Raw genomic sequence first — 18,014 nt, 5'->3', positions numbered from 1 at the left:
ATGAGGATTGCAGATGCTCTTTCCATATTGTCATTTCTCTTTTGATTCTGTGTATATTTTTCCGTGAAAGTGTGTCATCATTATGTAATGAAGTTTGTCTTTTTTTTCCCCTCCTAGAGTTGAAGTCATAGTTTGAAAGGCAATGAAAGGGAGCACCATCGAGTGAAATGGGATCTAGGCCACTCAACTGGAGTTTACATTTCAAGGTCATCTTCTGCAGGAAAATAAAACATCGACAGCAACTTACATGTGTCTGCCCCTCAGGGAAAAGAGGGGAAGGCCGTGGCCGTGATTACATGTGAGTTTCCTGCAACTTTATGTGTGCTGCTCTCCACGTCCACTTCCCCAGCTCCCTTTTGCACACCCTGACGTCTGAAGTCCACGAGAAGAGAGGCGGGCTGACAACACACCAGTCCTCCCACACCCGCACCCTCTTGGAAATACTCTGAGCTCTCCAATGTCCTTTTGTCTCTACCTAGGGAATCCTACCCCTGAGTAGCTCATGTCAGTTCCCCTCCAGGCTGCCCTAGAGTTTCAGAGTTGGCCAAAGGGATGGTCTGAGTATTGAAGGATCTCATTCCCAGATGAAAGGTGTGGCCTCTGGGTGACACAGTCTCAGGGGCAGCCCCTGGGTGGAAAGGGGGCTGCTGCTTCTTGGGAGGGTGTCTCCCCAGGATGAATGACGACAGTTTACAAAGGGGCGGATACCGGGGAAAACCAGCCCCTGTGGCAGCCGACCTCGCAAAGACACACAGCTCTGGGGAGCCAAGAGCGTCCTGAAGAAAGGGCATGGGGGTGAGGAGGGCCCCCCACCCTCCCGGCCTCGTCTGTACCCGGCCACCACCTCGCAACATGGGGAGTGATGTCACCAACCGGCCCTCCAATGCCCTGGAAGGAGCAGCTGCTCGCGTGGTTTCTTCCAGGCTCCGATAGGCAGAACCATGGGAGGGGTCGTTTTTTGTACAAAGCTGTAACATTGTGGGGACAGGGGGCCACGGTGATTCAACTCTACGGGAAAGCTTTACAAAAACCTTTCTGCCTGTCCCAAACCCCCGTTTCTCCACTTTTCTCCTGGGTCACGGGCCCGAGGGTGGTGCGAGTCAGAATGCCTCCACCCCGCCCCTGTTCACCTGTCAAGCCAAGACCATGGATAAGGACAGGCTTGAATCGGGACTGAAGCTTGCAGACAGAGAGCCCAGGCGTAAGAAGAGCGCCTCAGTGGCCCCTCGGGTGAAGGACTCCGGGAGACTCCTTCTTCCTAAGTCCCACAGAAGTTAGGGCCAGGTCAGTGGGAAGGTGCATGGGAGATGACCCACCTCATAGAGGAAAAAGCCAGACATATCCTGACTTTCCATGGACGCGGTCACTAGCTCCAGGACCCTGCCCTCCTCTCCAAGCCCACATCCTTTGGATGGACCCTCAGAAAGGATCGAGAAAGTAGTGCGGGGCTTGCTGGATAGACGCTGGCCATGCTCTGTGGCCGCAAGAGTCAAAGTTGGAAACGTTCTGTGCAGTATCTATAAAGTACAGGAGGGGATTTCTTATACCAGAGTCCTCCGGATACCAGCCAGGGCTCCCTCTTCTTTCCATGCCTCAGATTTGTCTGCTTCCTTGCCCCATGTCACTGTGTGAACACTGAACTGTTCTTTGGAGAAGGCACCAGGCTCACAGTCATAGGTAAGACATACTCTGGGTCTTTCCAGGCCCCTTGAAGGTGAAGGCAGGTCCAAAGTGTCCGGTTTTAGAGTGGCTGCATGCTGGTGTGCTATGATATTACCTTCAGCCCGGGGACCAAGCTGACAGTTGTCGGTAAGGTGGGGGGTCTCCAGGCAGGGTGTGATGGGGACGATTCTATCCTGGGATAGTGGTTAAGGCAGAGGCGGGAAAGGAGATGGTCCTGCCCCTCTGAGTGGTTACCTGACAGAGGGAAGCCTAGAGAAAGCCCAGGAGGCAATTAATGAGCACTGACGTTGGGCCGTCTTCTTCACTGGCTTGGGCTCTCTGTAGGGGTTTCATATGTGTCCTTACTCTGGATTTCATAGGAGGCCGCACTGCGGCTCCTTGTTTCCGACTGTCCAGGGACCTGGGCAAGCTCTGGAAGGGAGTGGGGAAAATATGAAGCAGGGCCCGTGGCTCTGGGTGGGGAGAGATCCATGAACACCCCAACCTGTCCCCGAATCTCGGCTGAGCTCAGCAGACGGGGGAGGTTCTGAAGTGGATCTGGGAGGCTGTGCTTTTGAAACACCCTGCATTTTGGGGACGGGAGCCGGCTCACTGTTGTAGGTAAGTGCGTCGGGGCAGAGAGCCGGGAACCCACAACGAGGGGCAGGGGTCAGGGTGGAGCCTCTGTCTTGGGGGCTTAGGTGAAAGCACATTTTTATCAGAAAGCTCTGAATTCTTATCTTGATGCAGACAGGCAGGGACAGGCTCCGTCTCCAGTAATTTCACGGACGGGCTATGCTAAGTCTGTGTTCCCCTTCTGGGAGGCAGGTAGTCTCCCTTTGGGGTCCCCTTGTCCATCCCCTGTCTCCTTGGAGGGCACCCCGTCATGGCCACATAGATGGGAAGCCTCTGGCCTCAGAACTGCCTTACCCCTGTTGTTTTCCACGCCGGCTCAGAAAGGAGAGGGACACAGGAGAAAGCGCTGGGGGTCCCAGGGCCCAATCGGTCCTCTGACAGGGACATTTCACACTGCACATGAGTCCCTCCTCCACACCTCCTGGTGCCAAAATTCAGCAGAGGAAAGGGAGAGGAGGGCGGGCAGGAGCACTTGGGAAGGCAGGAATTGGATGCAGCCAAGGGCAGTTTTCCTACCAGCCTGCAGTGTTGTGTAACAATGAAAAACTGTATTTCGCAAGTGGAACCAAGCTTTCTGTCTTGGGTAAGTAAGAGGCTTCCCTGGGGGTAGTGTGTTGGAAGAGTGCGGTCCCAGGAGGACTCCTTGGACACAGCAGGGAAAAGGCTCGGAGAGTGTGGGTGAGCAGGGGAGGTGCTGCAGTCCCCAGAAGTCCGGGTGGAAGCGAGCTTCTAGAAGGAAGGGCCCCAGAGAGCAATCTTGGGGTTTGTCACACTCTCGCTGTGCTGTGGAGCAACCAGGCACAGCACTTTGGAGAGGGGACCCAACTCTCTGTCCTAGGTAAGGAGCAGGACCGGGCCATAGGGCCATTGTCCCTTGGACACAGGGTCCCCATCTCTCCTCCCAGCCCTGGTTGTCAGGGGTCAAGTCAACTCTCTTAGTCCTGGGGAGCTTCGAAGGGGCTGTGGCTGCCATTCCTCTTGGTGTGGCTTGGTGGGTCCCCCTATTTCTCCTCCCCGAGTCTTCGGTCCTCAGTGTTTCCTCCTTACTCTTTCTTTGGTTCGTGCTTCCTTCTCATGTGTGAGCGTGTGCCCCCTCCAAGCCTGCTCCTCTCTCCCCATACTATGCTTGGACCTTTCCCCCAACGGGACCCCTCAAGTCCAGAGCCACACATCCAGGCAGAAAGGGTGACGGAGCCCAGTCCCCAAGAGCGAGGACTTGGCCCTGGCAGGAGCCTCCGCGGGTTTTGCTGCGGCTGCCTGCAGCTGTGTTCTATAACTCGCCCCTCTACTTCGGGACGGGCACCAGGCTCACGGTGACAGGTATGGGGTTGCACTCCTGGCTGGGAGTGCCTGTGTGTGACCGATCAGTCTGGGCGGGGGGCGGGGGGACAGGGGTGTAAGGACAGGGCTCAGAGCGCCCCTCCCTCCCGGAGCTTCTCGGGCTTATCACGGACCCTTGGGTGTAGGGCTCCAGATTAGTCTTTGGGCTTTGTGCGGTCTCGCTCTGCTTCTCATTGTTCTCTGGGACTCCTCTCGTTGCTCCTGTTTTAAGAGTGTGTTGTTTTACTCCCCCCTTTTTTTAAAATTATTCAGATCTTCTCCATTTTCCCTCCTATTCTATCTCCAGACCTTCCCCGTTGACTCCATTTTGGTGAATCGGTCTGTCTTCTCTGTCAAAGTCCTACTGTCTACCACTTGCTCAGGACCTTCATCGTCCTCCTTCTCTATCTCTACCAGACTCCAAAGATCCATCTGTGTCTTCCTGAAGGGATCTAGGGCTCAGGAGGCAGTGGAAGGGGGGCCAGATTGGTGAGACTGGGCTGGTTTGAGGATGTTTCTGAGCCCTGAGGGCAAAAGTCCGTGTCTCAGTGTCATGAGAGCTGCAACAGGTGTCTCAGGGACGCGGTGCTTGGCAGGATCCGAGGAAATACACCTGGAAACTTATGCCATCTTAGTAACAGATAAGGTATAAAGAAGAGAAAATAGGCAGGAGGCCCCATTTTCTCAAACCTCAGGATCTGTGCTGGGCTGGTAAGGTGAGGGGCCCATCACAAAACACTAACACACCATTAGCGTGCTCGAGGAGGAAGCGGACAGGTGGGGGACCGGGCCTGGAGGGATGGGTCTGTGCTGGGCAGAGAGACAAGGCCAGAGGAATGGGACACTGGGTCCTACCAGACTGGTTGGCTGGAGCAGACTTTGTCCTGCAGATGGGGGCTCGTGCCAGCGAGTGTGATAACAATTAGAAAGTACAAATTACTGGGGTTCGAAATGCCCCGAACTCTGGGGCTCACAGGACAGGCTGGGGGGGGGGGTGTTCCAGCAATTAGAAAGTGAAAATCTCAGAATCTCTGAGATGTATAAAATGGGGATAATAGTGCTAGTCCCCTGGGGTGTTAAATTGTTCGGGGCTAACTTATATGGAGATCTTTGTAAAAGGCTCAGCTTATTGGGGCCATCCTTTCCCTTCCTGTTGTTTATCATCACTGTGTCCCAGACTTTGGCCTTTTCCCCAAACTGCCTCTCAATTTTCCCATTAGAAACACTTCCCAAAGTGGATAAAGTGCAGACATCTGGGTTTGCCACAGTTCTGCTTCAGAAAGCCATTCCTCTGGTCAGTATAGAGCCAAATAGAGGGCACAGTCCATTCTGGCAAAAATGGGAACGTGGGAGATGGATGTGGTTTCTCCCATCTCTCTGTGTCTTCCCATGAGGCCCTGCCTTCCGACAACTCCAGAAATTCTCTCCGGTGTGTCAGGCATGAAAAAGGACCCAGGACTTTGCAATGTGAGCGCTCTGATGACATGGCCCTTGGACTTTGGAATTTGTTCAGACCCAGCAAGTTGGGCCATGACCTAGGATTTCCAAAGCTGGCAGGGAGGCTTGCTGGGCGCTGGAAGGAATAAAGGGTTCAACCCATGAGCAGCTTCTTTCATGGGATTACAGCTGTCCTGGGCAAGCCAGCACACACCCTGTGTGCCCCAGCATAAACGGAATAAATGTGAAACATCTGATAACATCATAGCCAGAGGCTTCTTGGCTCCTCAAAGCAGGTTACGTGTTTAACACACACATACACGCACACGCACAAGAGAAAAGGGAAAAAAATGAGTTGGGAAAAGCATTTAGAAAAAAGTATCGTCAAATGCAATGGAACAGGGTCTCCTCCAGGCAACAAAGGCTAATTCTCGTATATGCTGTCACCCAAACAGATACTCATATGCTTTGTACACAAGGAAACTGATCATTAGAAACAGTTGATTCGCTTCCTGGGGTCATGTTGCTGGTGAGGACCCTCAGCCTCAAATCCCAGGCTCGTTCATCTCTGCCATAGCTGTTTCTAAGTCTGAAAGAACAGATAGTCATGCATCAAAGAGGGCTTTGAATGAGGAAGAAAAACAGATGGACTCTTTGGATAGATATGGAACAAGGCCTTGAGAAAGAGACTGCCAAGAAAGCCAAGGAAATCAGGACACACTGTACCTGAGGGGATGGAAGAGAGACACAGCGGCATGCACCCACAGGGTCACTGAGAGAAGTGGCAAAGCTGAGGGAGAATAGAACGGGACAGTGACCCCCAAACACACAGGACCTAGTACTACGTAATTTTGCTTTATGATGACTCCATTTCCAGCTCTCTCTCTGTCTTTCTGTCTTTCTTGATTTCTGTCTCTGTCTCTCTCTCTCTCTCTCTCACACACACACACCCTGAACCCAGACAGCTCTCGGACCAGCCCTGGTCCCAATGTCTCTTCCCTTGCAGAGGACCTGGGAAAGGTCAAACCTCCCACGGTCACGGTGTTTGAACCGTCAGAAGCAGAGACCTCCCGCACCCAGAAGGCCACGCTCGTGTGCCTGGCCACGGGCTTCTACCCCGACCACGTGGAGCTGAGCTGGTGGGTGAACGGGAAGGAGGTCCAGAATGGGGTCAGCACGGACCCTCAGCCCTACAGGGAGCGGCCCAACGACAATAGCTCGAACTACTGTCTGAGCAGCCGGCTGAGGGTCTCCTCCGTCTTCTGGCACAACCCTCGCAACCACTTTCGCTGCCAAGTCCAGTTCCACGGGCTCGGGGACGATGACAAGTGGGACGACCCCACCCGGCCCAAACCCGTCACCCAGAACATCAGTGCCGAGGCCTGGGGCAGAGCAGGTGAGCGGGGCCTGGCGAGCTGGGCGGGGAGTGAGGTGGAGCACAGAAAGGGGGGTCGGGGGGTGTCCAGGCAGAAGACCAGGCAGAGCCAGGGCAGGGCGGGAAGACTAAAGCCCAGCATGAGGGTGAATGGGCACCTTGGGGTTCATTCCTCCCCCAGATCCTCAGCCCAGCAGAGCCTTGCAGCTGGGGTCCCCTCACTGTCCGAGCCTGTATGGCTCAGCCCCTCTGGGCCACCACGTTCCACGGGGTTCCGGGTTGGTGTGGCTCCGTGGGCAAGGCACCAGAAAGACCGTCCACGTGTCTGCGAGAAGCCTGGCCTGAGCCTGGGGGTCCGCGCGAACCAGAAGGCTGACTTAGTGTGTCTGTGTTTGTGTTTGCTCTTAACTGAAGCACGGCTGACAAGTGGTACTGCCTTAGCTTCAGGTGGGCCTCACCTGGCAGCTTTCTGTCTGCTTGAGAGGGTGGGGTCTCTCATCCACTCCCTCCCCTCTTCTCTTTCAGACTGTGGCTTCACGTCAGGTAAGTGACCCTCTCCTTGCTTGCTCCCCATCTCCCGTGGTTTTGCCCTGGAAGCCGAGCGTGGAGAACCACGGACCCTGGGGTGGGTGTGGGGGGGCCAGAGACGCCTGCTCACGGGTCCCTGTGCGCTCTCCCCCCACCCCGGCCGCAGTGTCCTATCAGCAGGGCATCCTGTCTGCCACCATCCTCTATGAGATCCTGCTGGGGAAGGCCACCCTGTACGCTGTGCTGGTCAGCGCCCTGGTGCTCATGGCCAAGGTAAGGAGGCGGGCAGGATGGGGCCCTGGAAGTGACACTTGAAACAGGGCAACTCCGAGCTGTGAGTAGCAAGAGTCCCTGCTAGGGCCAGTGGCGGGCAGTAGAAGAAGACGGAGGTCCACCCACATACCTGGGAAGACACACTGTCCCTCTGGGATCGCAGTGGGAGAGCCACGCAGAGGAGAAGCTGGGGTCACCTGAAAACCCAGTGGCCATTGTGAAGAGCCCTACCATTCATCTGGTCAATGACCATCCTACTTCCTCTCAATTCCCATCACTCCTGACTCCTGGTAACCCCTGAAACCTTCTCTTCTTCAGGTCAAGAGAAAGGGCTCCTGAAGCTAGCTCAGAGGCAGAGCCAGCAACTTCCAGCCTGCTATCGTCCCAACACGGATTCTCCTTTTTCCACTTGCAGCCAGTGCTTCTCAAGAGCTGTTTTCATCTCTCAGCTCACCCCAATAGCTACTCCCCCCTATGTTCGTGCACACCTGGACGCTCATGACCCAAATCTCCCCAACCCAGGGGGACCCCAGCATGACTAACTTGACTGAATCAATAAACACGGCCTGTTCTGGCTTGACTCTGCCTTGTGAGTGTCTGGATTTCTCTTCTGCCTGTCTCTGACCCCCCATGTGACTCCAGTCAGGATAGAATCAGAGGTCTTCAAGGAGACAGCAGGTCCCTCCAGTACCAGGGCTGAGGGACCCTGCCTGGGGCAGCCCCGCTCCTCCCTGTCAGGGGAACTTGAGTACGTGTGAACGGGGGTGATGGGATTGAAGAGGCTTACTCAGGAACAGCCCAGAAAAATGGTGACATTTTTCGTAAGAACTTTCTGTCCTACCTGGACGAAGGTGCTCTGAGGAAGAGTCTCCCTACACAGGTGTGTCTCCTGCCAGCTGGTCATGTACCCATGGCTGAGAAGCTTGCGTTCATAACTGTCAGCCATGTTCCTTTCAGCTGTCTCCCTGAGGACACTACCGTTTGCGCTTATCACCAAGCAGGCTGCCCAGCCAAGAAGAGAAGGCGCTGACTCGGAGATGAATTCTCAAGTAGCACATGTGTCTTCCCATTTAAGTTACAAATCTGTTTATAAAATGTCTCTCTAGTGAAGCACATGGGTGTGAAAATGCACCTGACCGTTCCTGGAAGGATAGAAAGTCAAGGTCCCCCAAACCAAGAATCGGCCCTATTGCTATTTCTAGAAATCCTCTAAGAGCTCTTTGTTGCCTCATGGTCACCATGGTGACGCAGGGCACAGTCCTGGGGAGGGCATCTAGGCAGTGGTCCCTTGCTTCCTCCCTCCATACATACCCCGCTCCTCTCACCCTGCGTCCCAGAGCCACTTGCTCTCAGACTGCTGTGCACTCAGTCACCTGGGCACACGGTACTCCAGCTCCTACTTACTCTTGAAGATTTAACCCCAACGTCTTCCCCTACAAGAAGCCTTCGCGGGCGCTTCGTTGCCGGAACTAGCCATCTAATTCTCTCACTCACGGGAATGTAGCACATGGCTTTCTCTCTCCACTGCAATGCGTGAGGCACTCACGTGCGTGCACACTTCCACGACACACACACGTATGCATGTATGTATATATTTACATACGTGCACGTGTGCACTAACCCACTCATGAAACACACATGATTGCAATGTCCTGTTACTCACTTTCAAGAAAATAAAGAGATCCAAGTCACAGTCCCCAGGATGCCCACCTGTTCACGAGGGGGTCATTCAAGAACAGACACAATTGAAATACGAAGTGGCGCTTTCCAGTGGCCCTGCGAGCTGTCTACTAAAATGCCGTCAGAGGCTAGCACTCAATTTCCCACTGGGATCATCACGGAAGAGCCTGAGAACATGGCAAACTCTTCAAAGAAAGAATTGGTCTAATTATCCCTGGGTGGCGGGGGGTCGTGACAGTCAGAGGCATGACAGTCAGAGCCGAGACAACAGGGTCGGGTACTCGCGGGTGCTTAGCCAAGACAACGTTCAGAGACAGGAGGGATGAGACGTTGGGCAGGCTGGGGGGTGCTCCCCTGAGGGCGAACTCAGGTCCTGGTCCCCAGCAGGAGGCTCAGCACGTAGATGTTCATGAAATGCGTGAAATACATGAAGGATAAGGAGCTTGGACTCTGTTCAGCGAGCAATGGGCAATTGCAGAGGTTGCAGGTCCCCATGCCTCAAGCTGCCATCACCCGCTCTATGGAATCCACCCCTCGCTCCTCCCATCCCACCTCACTATAAATGCCAGTCTGTGCAGGTGGTCACAGTGAGTCCTAGACAGGACACCTGGTGACATAGAGGGTCTCCTCAGAGTGGTGTATGTTCTGCCACGGGGCCTCTCTCCCTCGCCCCCCAAGGAGCACCATGACCTTCCCCAGCCCCACCCCACTTTAAATGTGCTCTGAGTTTGCTCCCAGCCCCACTCAATCAAACCTCTGTCACCTGCACTTCCTGCCTCTGCCCAGTGGTGGGGGGAGGGGACCAGAGGGAAAGAAACATTTTTGTATCCTGCTGTAACATTGTGGGAGCTGGGGGGGGCCACGATGATTCAGCTACAGGAGGTGCTTTTACAAAAACCCCTGCCTCAGGGAATCTCACTCCCCAGCCCAGGGAATTCAGCTCCTGGAGGGGGAGTGGCTGGGAGTGTCTCCGGAGCTGGTCCCTGATGTGCTCCCGCAGGGACCTAGACTCAGCGAATACCTCTGTATCTCCTGGCTCCAGACAGCTTCCCGGGAACATGAAGGGCCGACGCGTCAAAGTGGGAGCATCATCTGGCACTTTTCATAAAACTTGCCCTTGACAAAAGTACTTACACATGCGTTATTTATTAAGAACTCACAACAACACTGCACAAAATGTATTACCCCATTTTTCAGATGAAGGAAATAAGGTGGGAGAGATTGCAGGTCCTATAAGTAGGAAGAGATAGGGTTTAGCCTGGAACACTTCCCAACTCCAGCCCAAACCACCATCACCAATCCCCGGTCATTTTCCACCTCCACTGTATTGTCCCCAAGCCCAGTTGATTCTCCTGAGCAAATTGGAGATGACCTCCTGTAGCATCTAGATTACCATGTCCAGCTGTCTCTGGAAGTGGGATGAGAGAAGCCCGGGAAGGAGAAGGAGAGTGCACCCCCAGCTTGTGCCAAGGGAAGTAGGGAGGAGAAATTCTTGGCAGCCCCTGCCCACTGTGTTATATACAGTGAGCGGCACTTCGGGCCAGGGGCCCGGCTCACCGTACTAGGTAAGAAAGCCGCTCCCCGTGGAAGGCGGGTGGGTTGCCCAGCCTGAACCATTCCCAGGACCCTGGCCCTCAAGGAGTGGGTGCTGGCCCCTCCCGAGCCCCTAGTCAGGGGTTTGCGCCTGGGTCCCTAGAGCTGTGCAAACACGGGGCAGCTGTACTTTGGGGCCGGTTCTAAGCTGACCGTGCTGGGTAAGGAGATCCGCTGGGGGCCGAGCGCTCCGCGGGGTGGGATGGAGACGGGTGGGCAGCTGGCCGGCTCAGTCTGGGGCTGTGCTCAGAGGCAGGGCTCGGCGCCTGGGCCGGGACTCCCGGTGCTGGGTGCGGGGTGCGCGACGGAGCGAGCGGGGCTGGCGGGAGAGGGCAGCGCCAGATTTTTGTTCTGGGGCTCCGGGCTGTGAGTACAGAAACTCAGTATTTCGGCAGGGGCACCCGCCTGACCGTGCTAGGTAAGCCGGGGTGCGCCGGGGCGCCGGGGAGTGCGGTGGGGCCGGGCATGGCGGGCCTGTTTTTGTGCTGCGCCGGGGTGCTGTGAGCCAAAATACCCAGTACTTCGGCGCGGGGACCCGGCTGTCGGTGCTAGGTGAGCGCGGCGCGCGGCGCGGAGGGCTTCTTGGCGGGGGACCCGGGGCCGTGCTCTGCAGCCTCCGCCCCGACCTTCGGGCCCGGCAGTCGGCTGACCTTTGTGGGTGAGTGGCCGCGGGGTCGGGAGGGAAGGCGGCGGCCCCAGGGCTCTTCCCGGCCCGGCACCTGGCTGGCTCCCCGCGCTGGGTCCGGGCTGCGAGCCGGAGCGGGAAGCGGCTGGGGCGCCGCGGGGTTTGCGTGCGGGGCTGGGCCTCCGTGCTCCTATGAGCAGTACTTCGGCGCCGGCACCAGGCTCACGGTCATAGGTGAGATTTGGGCGTCTCTCCCCGGCCGTTCCGCAGCCCCGGGACCGGGGAGATGGCGAGGGTGGGCCGGGGCTGGGCGCGCGGCCCGCTGTCGGTCCGGGGGTCAACCCTGCGAGGGGGCGGGGACGGGGTCCTAGCGGGCCGGGGACGAGAGCGGAGGGCCGGGGGCTGTGGGGCTCTTTCCACGCTCCTGAGATATTTAGGGGCAGGGCGAGTGGGGGACGAGAGCATGGACTAGGACTCAGAGCTGCTGGATTGGGGGACCGGACTGAGAAGGGAAAACCGGGGCTGGGGGGAGCATAGGAGGGGTGTAGCTGTTGCAGGGAGCGGGTCTGAGGCGGAGGGGAGGGAAAAAAGCAGGGACAAGCATGGGACTGGCGGGCATTGAGCCCGGCTGGCTCCTGGGAGAGGTAGATGGAGGGGAGGCCGCTGAACAGAGGAGAAAAGGAATGAGAAACAGGAGAGAAACAGAGAGGCAGAGAAAATAGGCAGATCAGTATGAGTGAAGAAAAAGTCAAAACAAGCAGGGTTAGTTGATTTACTGTTTAGCACTTAAAATTATATTTAAAACCCCTGCCTTTCTCTCCTAAGCCGGAGAGCCCCCTGAGCTCTACAGCACCCATCCCCACCCGTGGGCTGGACGGGACGCTCAGCTGCTGGGGTGCATTCCCCCGCCCATGTCTCCCTCTGCCCCCCAGCCTGAAATCTCGGACCTCACAGTAGCTATCCCAGCGCCAACAGGCCAGTGGTGCTCGAGGTTCAGTTGTTGCAAATGTCCATTAAAATGCAGATATGTTGTTGGTGAGGTGAGGAAAATTTCCAGAAGGATCCTAAGCTCCTAGATCTGGAAAGGAACTTCAAACATCACCTGGTGACCAGAATGTTGAGGCCAGAGAGGGGAAGAAACTCACGCTACTGGTACATTAACCTGGATTATTTGATAACAACAAGCCCCATTTTTCATTAGATTGTCAATTGGCTGGATCCAATGGGGCTCAGCTAAACTTGGTCCAGATTCCTGTGATCAGCAGGGGTGGGGAAAAGACCGACCTTAGAGCCAGATAAACCTGGTTCCCAATCCCTGGCTCACTGATGATCAGATGGCCTTGGGCAAACGAATCTGTGGGAAGCTTGATCCCCTCTACTCTACGGGGTCAGCCATACTACCCCTACCATTGCTGTGCGGGGACTAACAGGAGACCCCACGCAGAGTACGCAGGGAAGGTGGATTGTTAAAATTCGGTCCTTCTCTTCTCCACGCTTTCCCTAGGTAGTCACTGGGGAGTGAGGGGAGAGGGTGAGCCCAGGGCCTGAGGAGGGACAGGATTTGGCATGTGGGTCACGGAGGGGTGGGCTGGGTAGGCAAGAGCAGTGGATTGGGAACAGGAAAGACAAACTTCACAATTCTGCCTGAGGCCCGCCCACCCGCAAACAGAGCATATACAGATAGAAGCTCACTAGCACAGACACTTACACCCCACAGGGACTCACAGACATGGAAGGATAAACTGACCCTGCCTTCACACCGAGCTGTGTAGACAGGGCTTCAGAGTGTCATGGCGTCCTGTTTGTCCTGCCGGCTGCATCAGTAAACATTGTGGGGAGCATCCCACATGACTCAGAGGACATCGTTAATTTTGCAGGAAGGACTGAGAGGGGGTCAGAGGAGTACATTCAGTAGTGCCCCAGGAGAGCTGGTCCAGTTTCAGAGCCAGGGTCTTTGAGACAAGAGTGAAGACACCAGGCTGAGCAGAGGGACTGATGGAGCTGGGCAGTGCAGATGTTAGGGTGTTACCCCTTCTGGTGGGTCAGCCGGTGAAGACCTAGACATCATGGGGGTTAGCAAGTAGGAGTTGCAGGGAGAGGAAGCTGAGAGGATGGGAGGCCCGACCAGCTCAAAATGAAAATGTCAGGCTCTTGTTAAAAATTATTTAGAATTTCAAGATGATGACAGGGACCCTTAAACCAAGAGTGGGGCCTTTGTGAGCGTGGGGTCCTGTACCCAGGTCACACCCACGTGAAGCTGACCCTGGAAGTTAGGTCCCATCCAGAGCAATGTGAAGTGTCCATTAGAAGGACATTTTCTCCCTCTTCCAGGCTAGAGTCTCATAAGGAGATTTTTCGTTGTAACAGAATTGCTAAGAAATGAACAACAACAACAAAAACCAGTGGAAAGCAAAGGAGGAGGATAAAATGAATGGAGAGCAGACCCAGAAGAAGTGAGCCAGCCAAATGAGCGGGTGGCCTGGGCCTTCGCCCGAGGCTCTGCAGAGGGAGGCTTCGGACAAAAATTGTGTCAAAGCAAGTGCTAGCAAGACGTTGCCCTGATGATCTCAGATGCTTATTTAGGAAGCTGACTGGTAGAAAGGGTATAACATTTGGAAGCAAAGGAGCAAAGAAGGTTGACGAACCCCTGAATTTGACCTAAGGCGAGATTGCTCTCTGTCTGAGCTGAGGAACCTCAGGGGGGTACCTCAAGGCGGAGGAATGGCTAGGGGAGACCTCGTAACCCACAAAAAAAGTTGGAAAACCTCACATTCTCATGAGCACACCGTGAAACAAAAGGGTACCCCCCCCCGAGTGCACAAGTACATCCCATCTGTAGATTGTCATCTGAAGAGAGTCCCCAGGCCTCAAAGACCCCCTTATCCCCAATTCCCCTTTACTCCTCAGCCTCTTCGATTTTGAAGCAATTCACGGGCCGAAGACAGGGGTGTCTGAATGCTAATGTCACTTAACCTCCACGGCCACTCCAGAAAGTCAGGGTCAGGATTTTCCCTTCACAAGCAATGAAAAATGATGCAGAAAAATTAAGACACTGTCCCAAAGTCACACTGGCATGCAAAGTCAGTTTTAAGATTCGGATCCTAACAGTCTGATTCCAATCCTGTGCTCACTCCACTTAAATAACTACTACATACTATGGTGAAACGTAAACAGGTAAGCTTTCACTGATGGAGAAGAACTCAAATAACGTCAACGAGGGGACATTGCTCAGAATGTCTACAGGTGACTACAAAGGACAGGTGGGGCAGAAGAACAATTACAGAGGAATGGGGACAGTGACCCCCCAACACACAGGACCTAGTACTACATGATTCTGCTTTATGGTGACTCCATTTCCAGCTCGCTCTCTGTCTTTCTGTCTTTCTTGATTTCTGTCTCTGTCTCTCTCCCTCCCTCTCTCTCTCTCTCTCTCTCACACACGCACACACACACACACACACACACACATACCCTGAACCCAGACAGCTCTCGGACCAGCCCTGGTCCCAACGTCTCTTCCCTTGCAGAGGACCTGGGAAAGGTCAAACCTCCCACGGTCACGGTGTTTGAACCGTCAGAAGCAGAGACCTCCCGCACCCAGAAGGCCACGCTCGTGTGCCTGGCCACGGGCTTCTACCCCGACCACGTGGAGCTGAGCTGGTGGGTGAACGGGAAGGAGGTCCAGAATGGGGTCAGCACGGACCCTCAGCCCTACAGGGAGCGGCCCAACGACAATAGCTCGAACTACTGTCTGAGCAGCCGGCTGAGGGTCTCCTCCGTCTTCTGGCACAACCCTCGCAACCACTTTCGCTGCCAAGTCCAGTTCCACGGGCTCGGGGACGATGACAAGTGGGACGACCCCACCCGGCCCAAACCCGTCACCCAGAACATCAGTGCCGAGGCCTGGGGCAGAGCAGGTGAGCGGGGCCTGACGAGCTGGGCGGGGAGTGAGGTGGAGCACAGAAAGGGGGGCCGGGGGGTGTCCAGGCAGAAGACCAGGCAGAGCCAGGGCAGGGTGGGAAGACTAAAGCCCAGCATGAGGGTGAATGGGCACCTTGGGGTTCATTCCTCCCCCAGATCCTCAGCCCAGCAGAGCCTTGCAGCTGGGGTCCCCTCACTGTCCGAGCCTGTATGGCTCAGCCCCTCTGGGCCACCACGTTCCACGGGGTTCCGGGTTGGTGTGGCTCCGTGGGCAAGGCACCAGAAAGACCGTCCACGCGTCTGCGAGAAGCCTGGCCTGAGCCTGGGGGTCCGCGCGAACCAGAAGGCTGACTTAGTGTGTCTGTGTTTGTGTTTGCTCTTAACTGAAGCACGGCTGACAAGTGGTACTGCCTTAGCTTCAGGTGGGCCTCACCTGGCAGCTTTCTGTCTGCTTGAGAGGGTGGGGTCTCTCATCCACTCCCTCCCCTCTTCTCTTTCAGACTGTGGCTTCACGTCAGGTAAGTGACCCTCTCCTTGCTTGCTCCCCATCTCCCGTGGTTTTGCCCTGGAAGCCGAGCGTGGAGAACCACGGACCCTGGGGTGGGTGTGGGGGGGCCAGAGACGCCTGCTCACGGGTCCCTGTGCGCTCTCCCCCCACCCCGGCCGCAGTGTCCTATCAGCAGGGCATCCTGTCTGCCACCATCCTCTATGAGATCCTGCTGGGGAAGGCCACCCTGTACGCTGTGCTGGTCAGCGCCCTGGTGCTCATGGCCAAGGTAAGGAGGCGGGCAGGACGGGGCAGGCAGGCTGGAGGGAGAGGGTAGAACACTATGCATGGAACATGGGGGGTCTCGGAGCCTGACTGGGCCCTGATATGTCCTGTTTCTCAAGGACGTTATAATGGGACGGACAGACTGGGGAGGAAGTATGGGGATCGTTACAGGATGCCGCGTCAGAAAATGGGGAGGGTCAACCAGCTGTACCCACACTCAGGCCCAGGGTCAGGCTCCCTCAGCCCCCTCCTGCTCTTCATGGCCTCTGGGACCTTGACAATGCCCTCTCTTCCTCAGGTCAAGAGGAAGGGTTCCTGAGACCAGCTCTGACAGTGCTGAAAGGCTGGAGGGAGAGGGTAGAACACTATGCATGGAACCTGAGTTGCTCACCCTCTTCGTCCAGATTCTCCTTGACGTGCTTCCAGGCTGCGCTTGGAAAAGTCACCTCCACCTCTTATCTCTTTCCTGCTGGGTTACCTGTCCCTTCCCTCTGCTTCCCTGCAGACTGAGCTCCTCAACCCTGAAACTGAAACAGACTGAACAATAAATCTGTCCTGCGGGCCTTGCGGTGTCTCAGGGTATCTATGAAGTTGTGTCCTTTGAAGATTTAAGGAAGGCCCCACCCCTGCAGCATAGGGAGGGACTGGCCCTTCTTTCTGAGTAAGGCTGCTTCCTCCTGTTCACCCTGACGGAGGATGGGCTCCATGGCCCATATCCAGGCATTCCGGGCTCCTAGAGTGTAGGGTTGGTCCAAAGGGCAGGGAGCAGGGAGCACCTGCATGAGGAGAGGAGCTGAGCCCTAAGCCCACCTCAGCACGGGGCCCAGGATACGGCAACCTGTGGGTTGGAATGCTTGGTCATTTCTCAATTCCAGACTCAGTTTCATTTATTATACATTTAGGTTTTATCTGTGTCTGTTCTGAACGCTTCCATCTCGTCTTGTTTTAAGCCTTCAGCAGAAGACCCAGCTCTGTCCTGCGTAACTAGGTCAGAACCCTAAAGATGGCACAGAGTCGAAACCCTGATAAGTGACGCCCAGAGGTTTCACAGAAGGGGGCATGCGGGGCCAGGCATGGGGAAGGCATGGCGAGGGGCTGAGGTGTTGCCCCTGGGCAGCCCTTCCCTTGACGGGGTCAAGAGCACAGGCCACCCCAAATGCAGCATGGCAAGCACATCCGCTGGGGGCAGACACGGTTATCTTCCTGGGGTGAACTCTCCCAGCAAGTCACAGTCCCTGCAGTAGAACCCTGCACCGGGGGAGGGAGGGATGCAATCAGGGGAAAGAAGACCCCGACCCACGGACCTGAGAGAGGCCAGAGATAGGCTCGATTAGGCAGGAAGTTGGGGGTGAGAAGGGAGTTTGAAAGCCTAGAAAGGATGGGGAAGGTGGAGTCCCTTATTGGCGGCCGGCTTTGCTCCTGACTTGGGGCTGGGCATGGTACCAGTGTTGTCCCAGTTCATCCCCCACACGTCCCTGGAAGCAGGTGTCCTCCCTCCTCCGGGGGTGAAGAAGTCACAACAACATAGGTCAAATGACTGGTAAGCGGTGACACCGTGGCATGTTCTCTTGAAGATGGAAGTTCAGGAAGCTTGTTCCAAGTAGTGGCCAGAATGGTGTGACGGTCACCGGGTGACCGTGGAGTAGCCGCCCCCAACTTCTGGTGCAGGACCCACAGGAACAGACTAACGGGTGTATCTGTTTCTTAGCACGATAACAAAGGACCACACGCTGGATGGTTTATAGTGGTAGATATTATTCCCTCCCAGTTCTGGAGGCCAGAAGTCCAAAATCAAGGTGCCTGCAGGGCCGTGCTCCCTTCAAAAGCCCTAGGGGAGAATCTTTTCTGCTTCTGCCCACCTCCAGCATCTTGGTGGCCCTGGGCTTGCAGCAGCGTCCCTCCGACCTTGTACCTGTCTCCACATCACCTTCCCGCATCCCTGTGCCTGGATTTCTCCCTTATTTTTTCATATCAAGAAGTGAGTCATTGGATTTAGGACACACCCTGAATTCAGAAGGATTTCGTCCTGGGATTCTTGACGTGTGTATCTGCAAAGACCTTGTTTACAAACTCGGTCACTTTCTTTCTGAGGTTCGGGGTGGGCACGAAGTCAAGGGGGACGCTATTCATCCCACTGCACTGGGTGTCCAGGAACTGAGGGTGAGGGGCTCTCCAGGCCCAACTCCCACAGG

At 55.7% G+C, this 18,014-nt stretch overlaps 2 gene segments (V, D, J or C); both read left to right on the top strand.

The window, feature by feature from the left end:
• Nucleotides 1-1,725: 1,725 nt before the first annotated feature.
• LOC123788848 (T cell receptor beta constant 1-like) lies at nucleotides 1,726-7,816 on the top strand. The segment is given in 5 exon segments: nucleotides 1,726-1,809; nucleotides 6,062-6,451; nucleotides 6,956-6,973; nucleotides 7,125-7,231; nucleotides 7,550-7,816. Coding segments are annotated over 5 exon segments (591 nt in total).
• Nucleotides 7,817-9,969: 2,153 nt separating this feature from the next.
• Nucleotides 9,970-16,385, top strand: LOC123789647 (T cell receptor beta constant 1-like). The segment is given in 7 exon segments: nucleotides 9,970-9,990; nucleotides 10,608-10,665; nucleotides 10,928-11,056; nucleotides 14,657-15,046; nucleotides 15,551-15,568; nucleotides 15,720-15,826; nucleotides 16,121-16,385. Coding segments are annotated over 7 exon segments (744 nt in total).
• Nucleotides 16,386-18,014: the final 1,629 nt, after the last annotated feature.

The sequence above is a fragment of the Ursus americanus genome, chromosome 3, assembly GCF_024610735.1.
Source record: "Ursus americanus isolate L20-20 chromosome 3, mUrsAme1.1.p, whole genome shotgun sequence".
Lineage (NCBI taxonomy): Eukaryota > Metazoa > Chordata > Mammalia > Carnivora > Ursidae > Ursus > Ursus americanus.
Note: the sequence above shows the minus strand (reverse complement) of the source record. Positions and strands in the feature narration are given on the sequence as shown.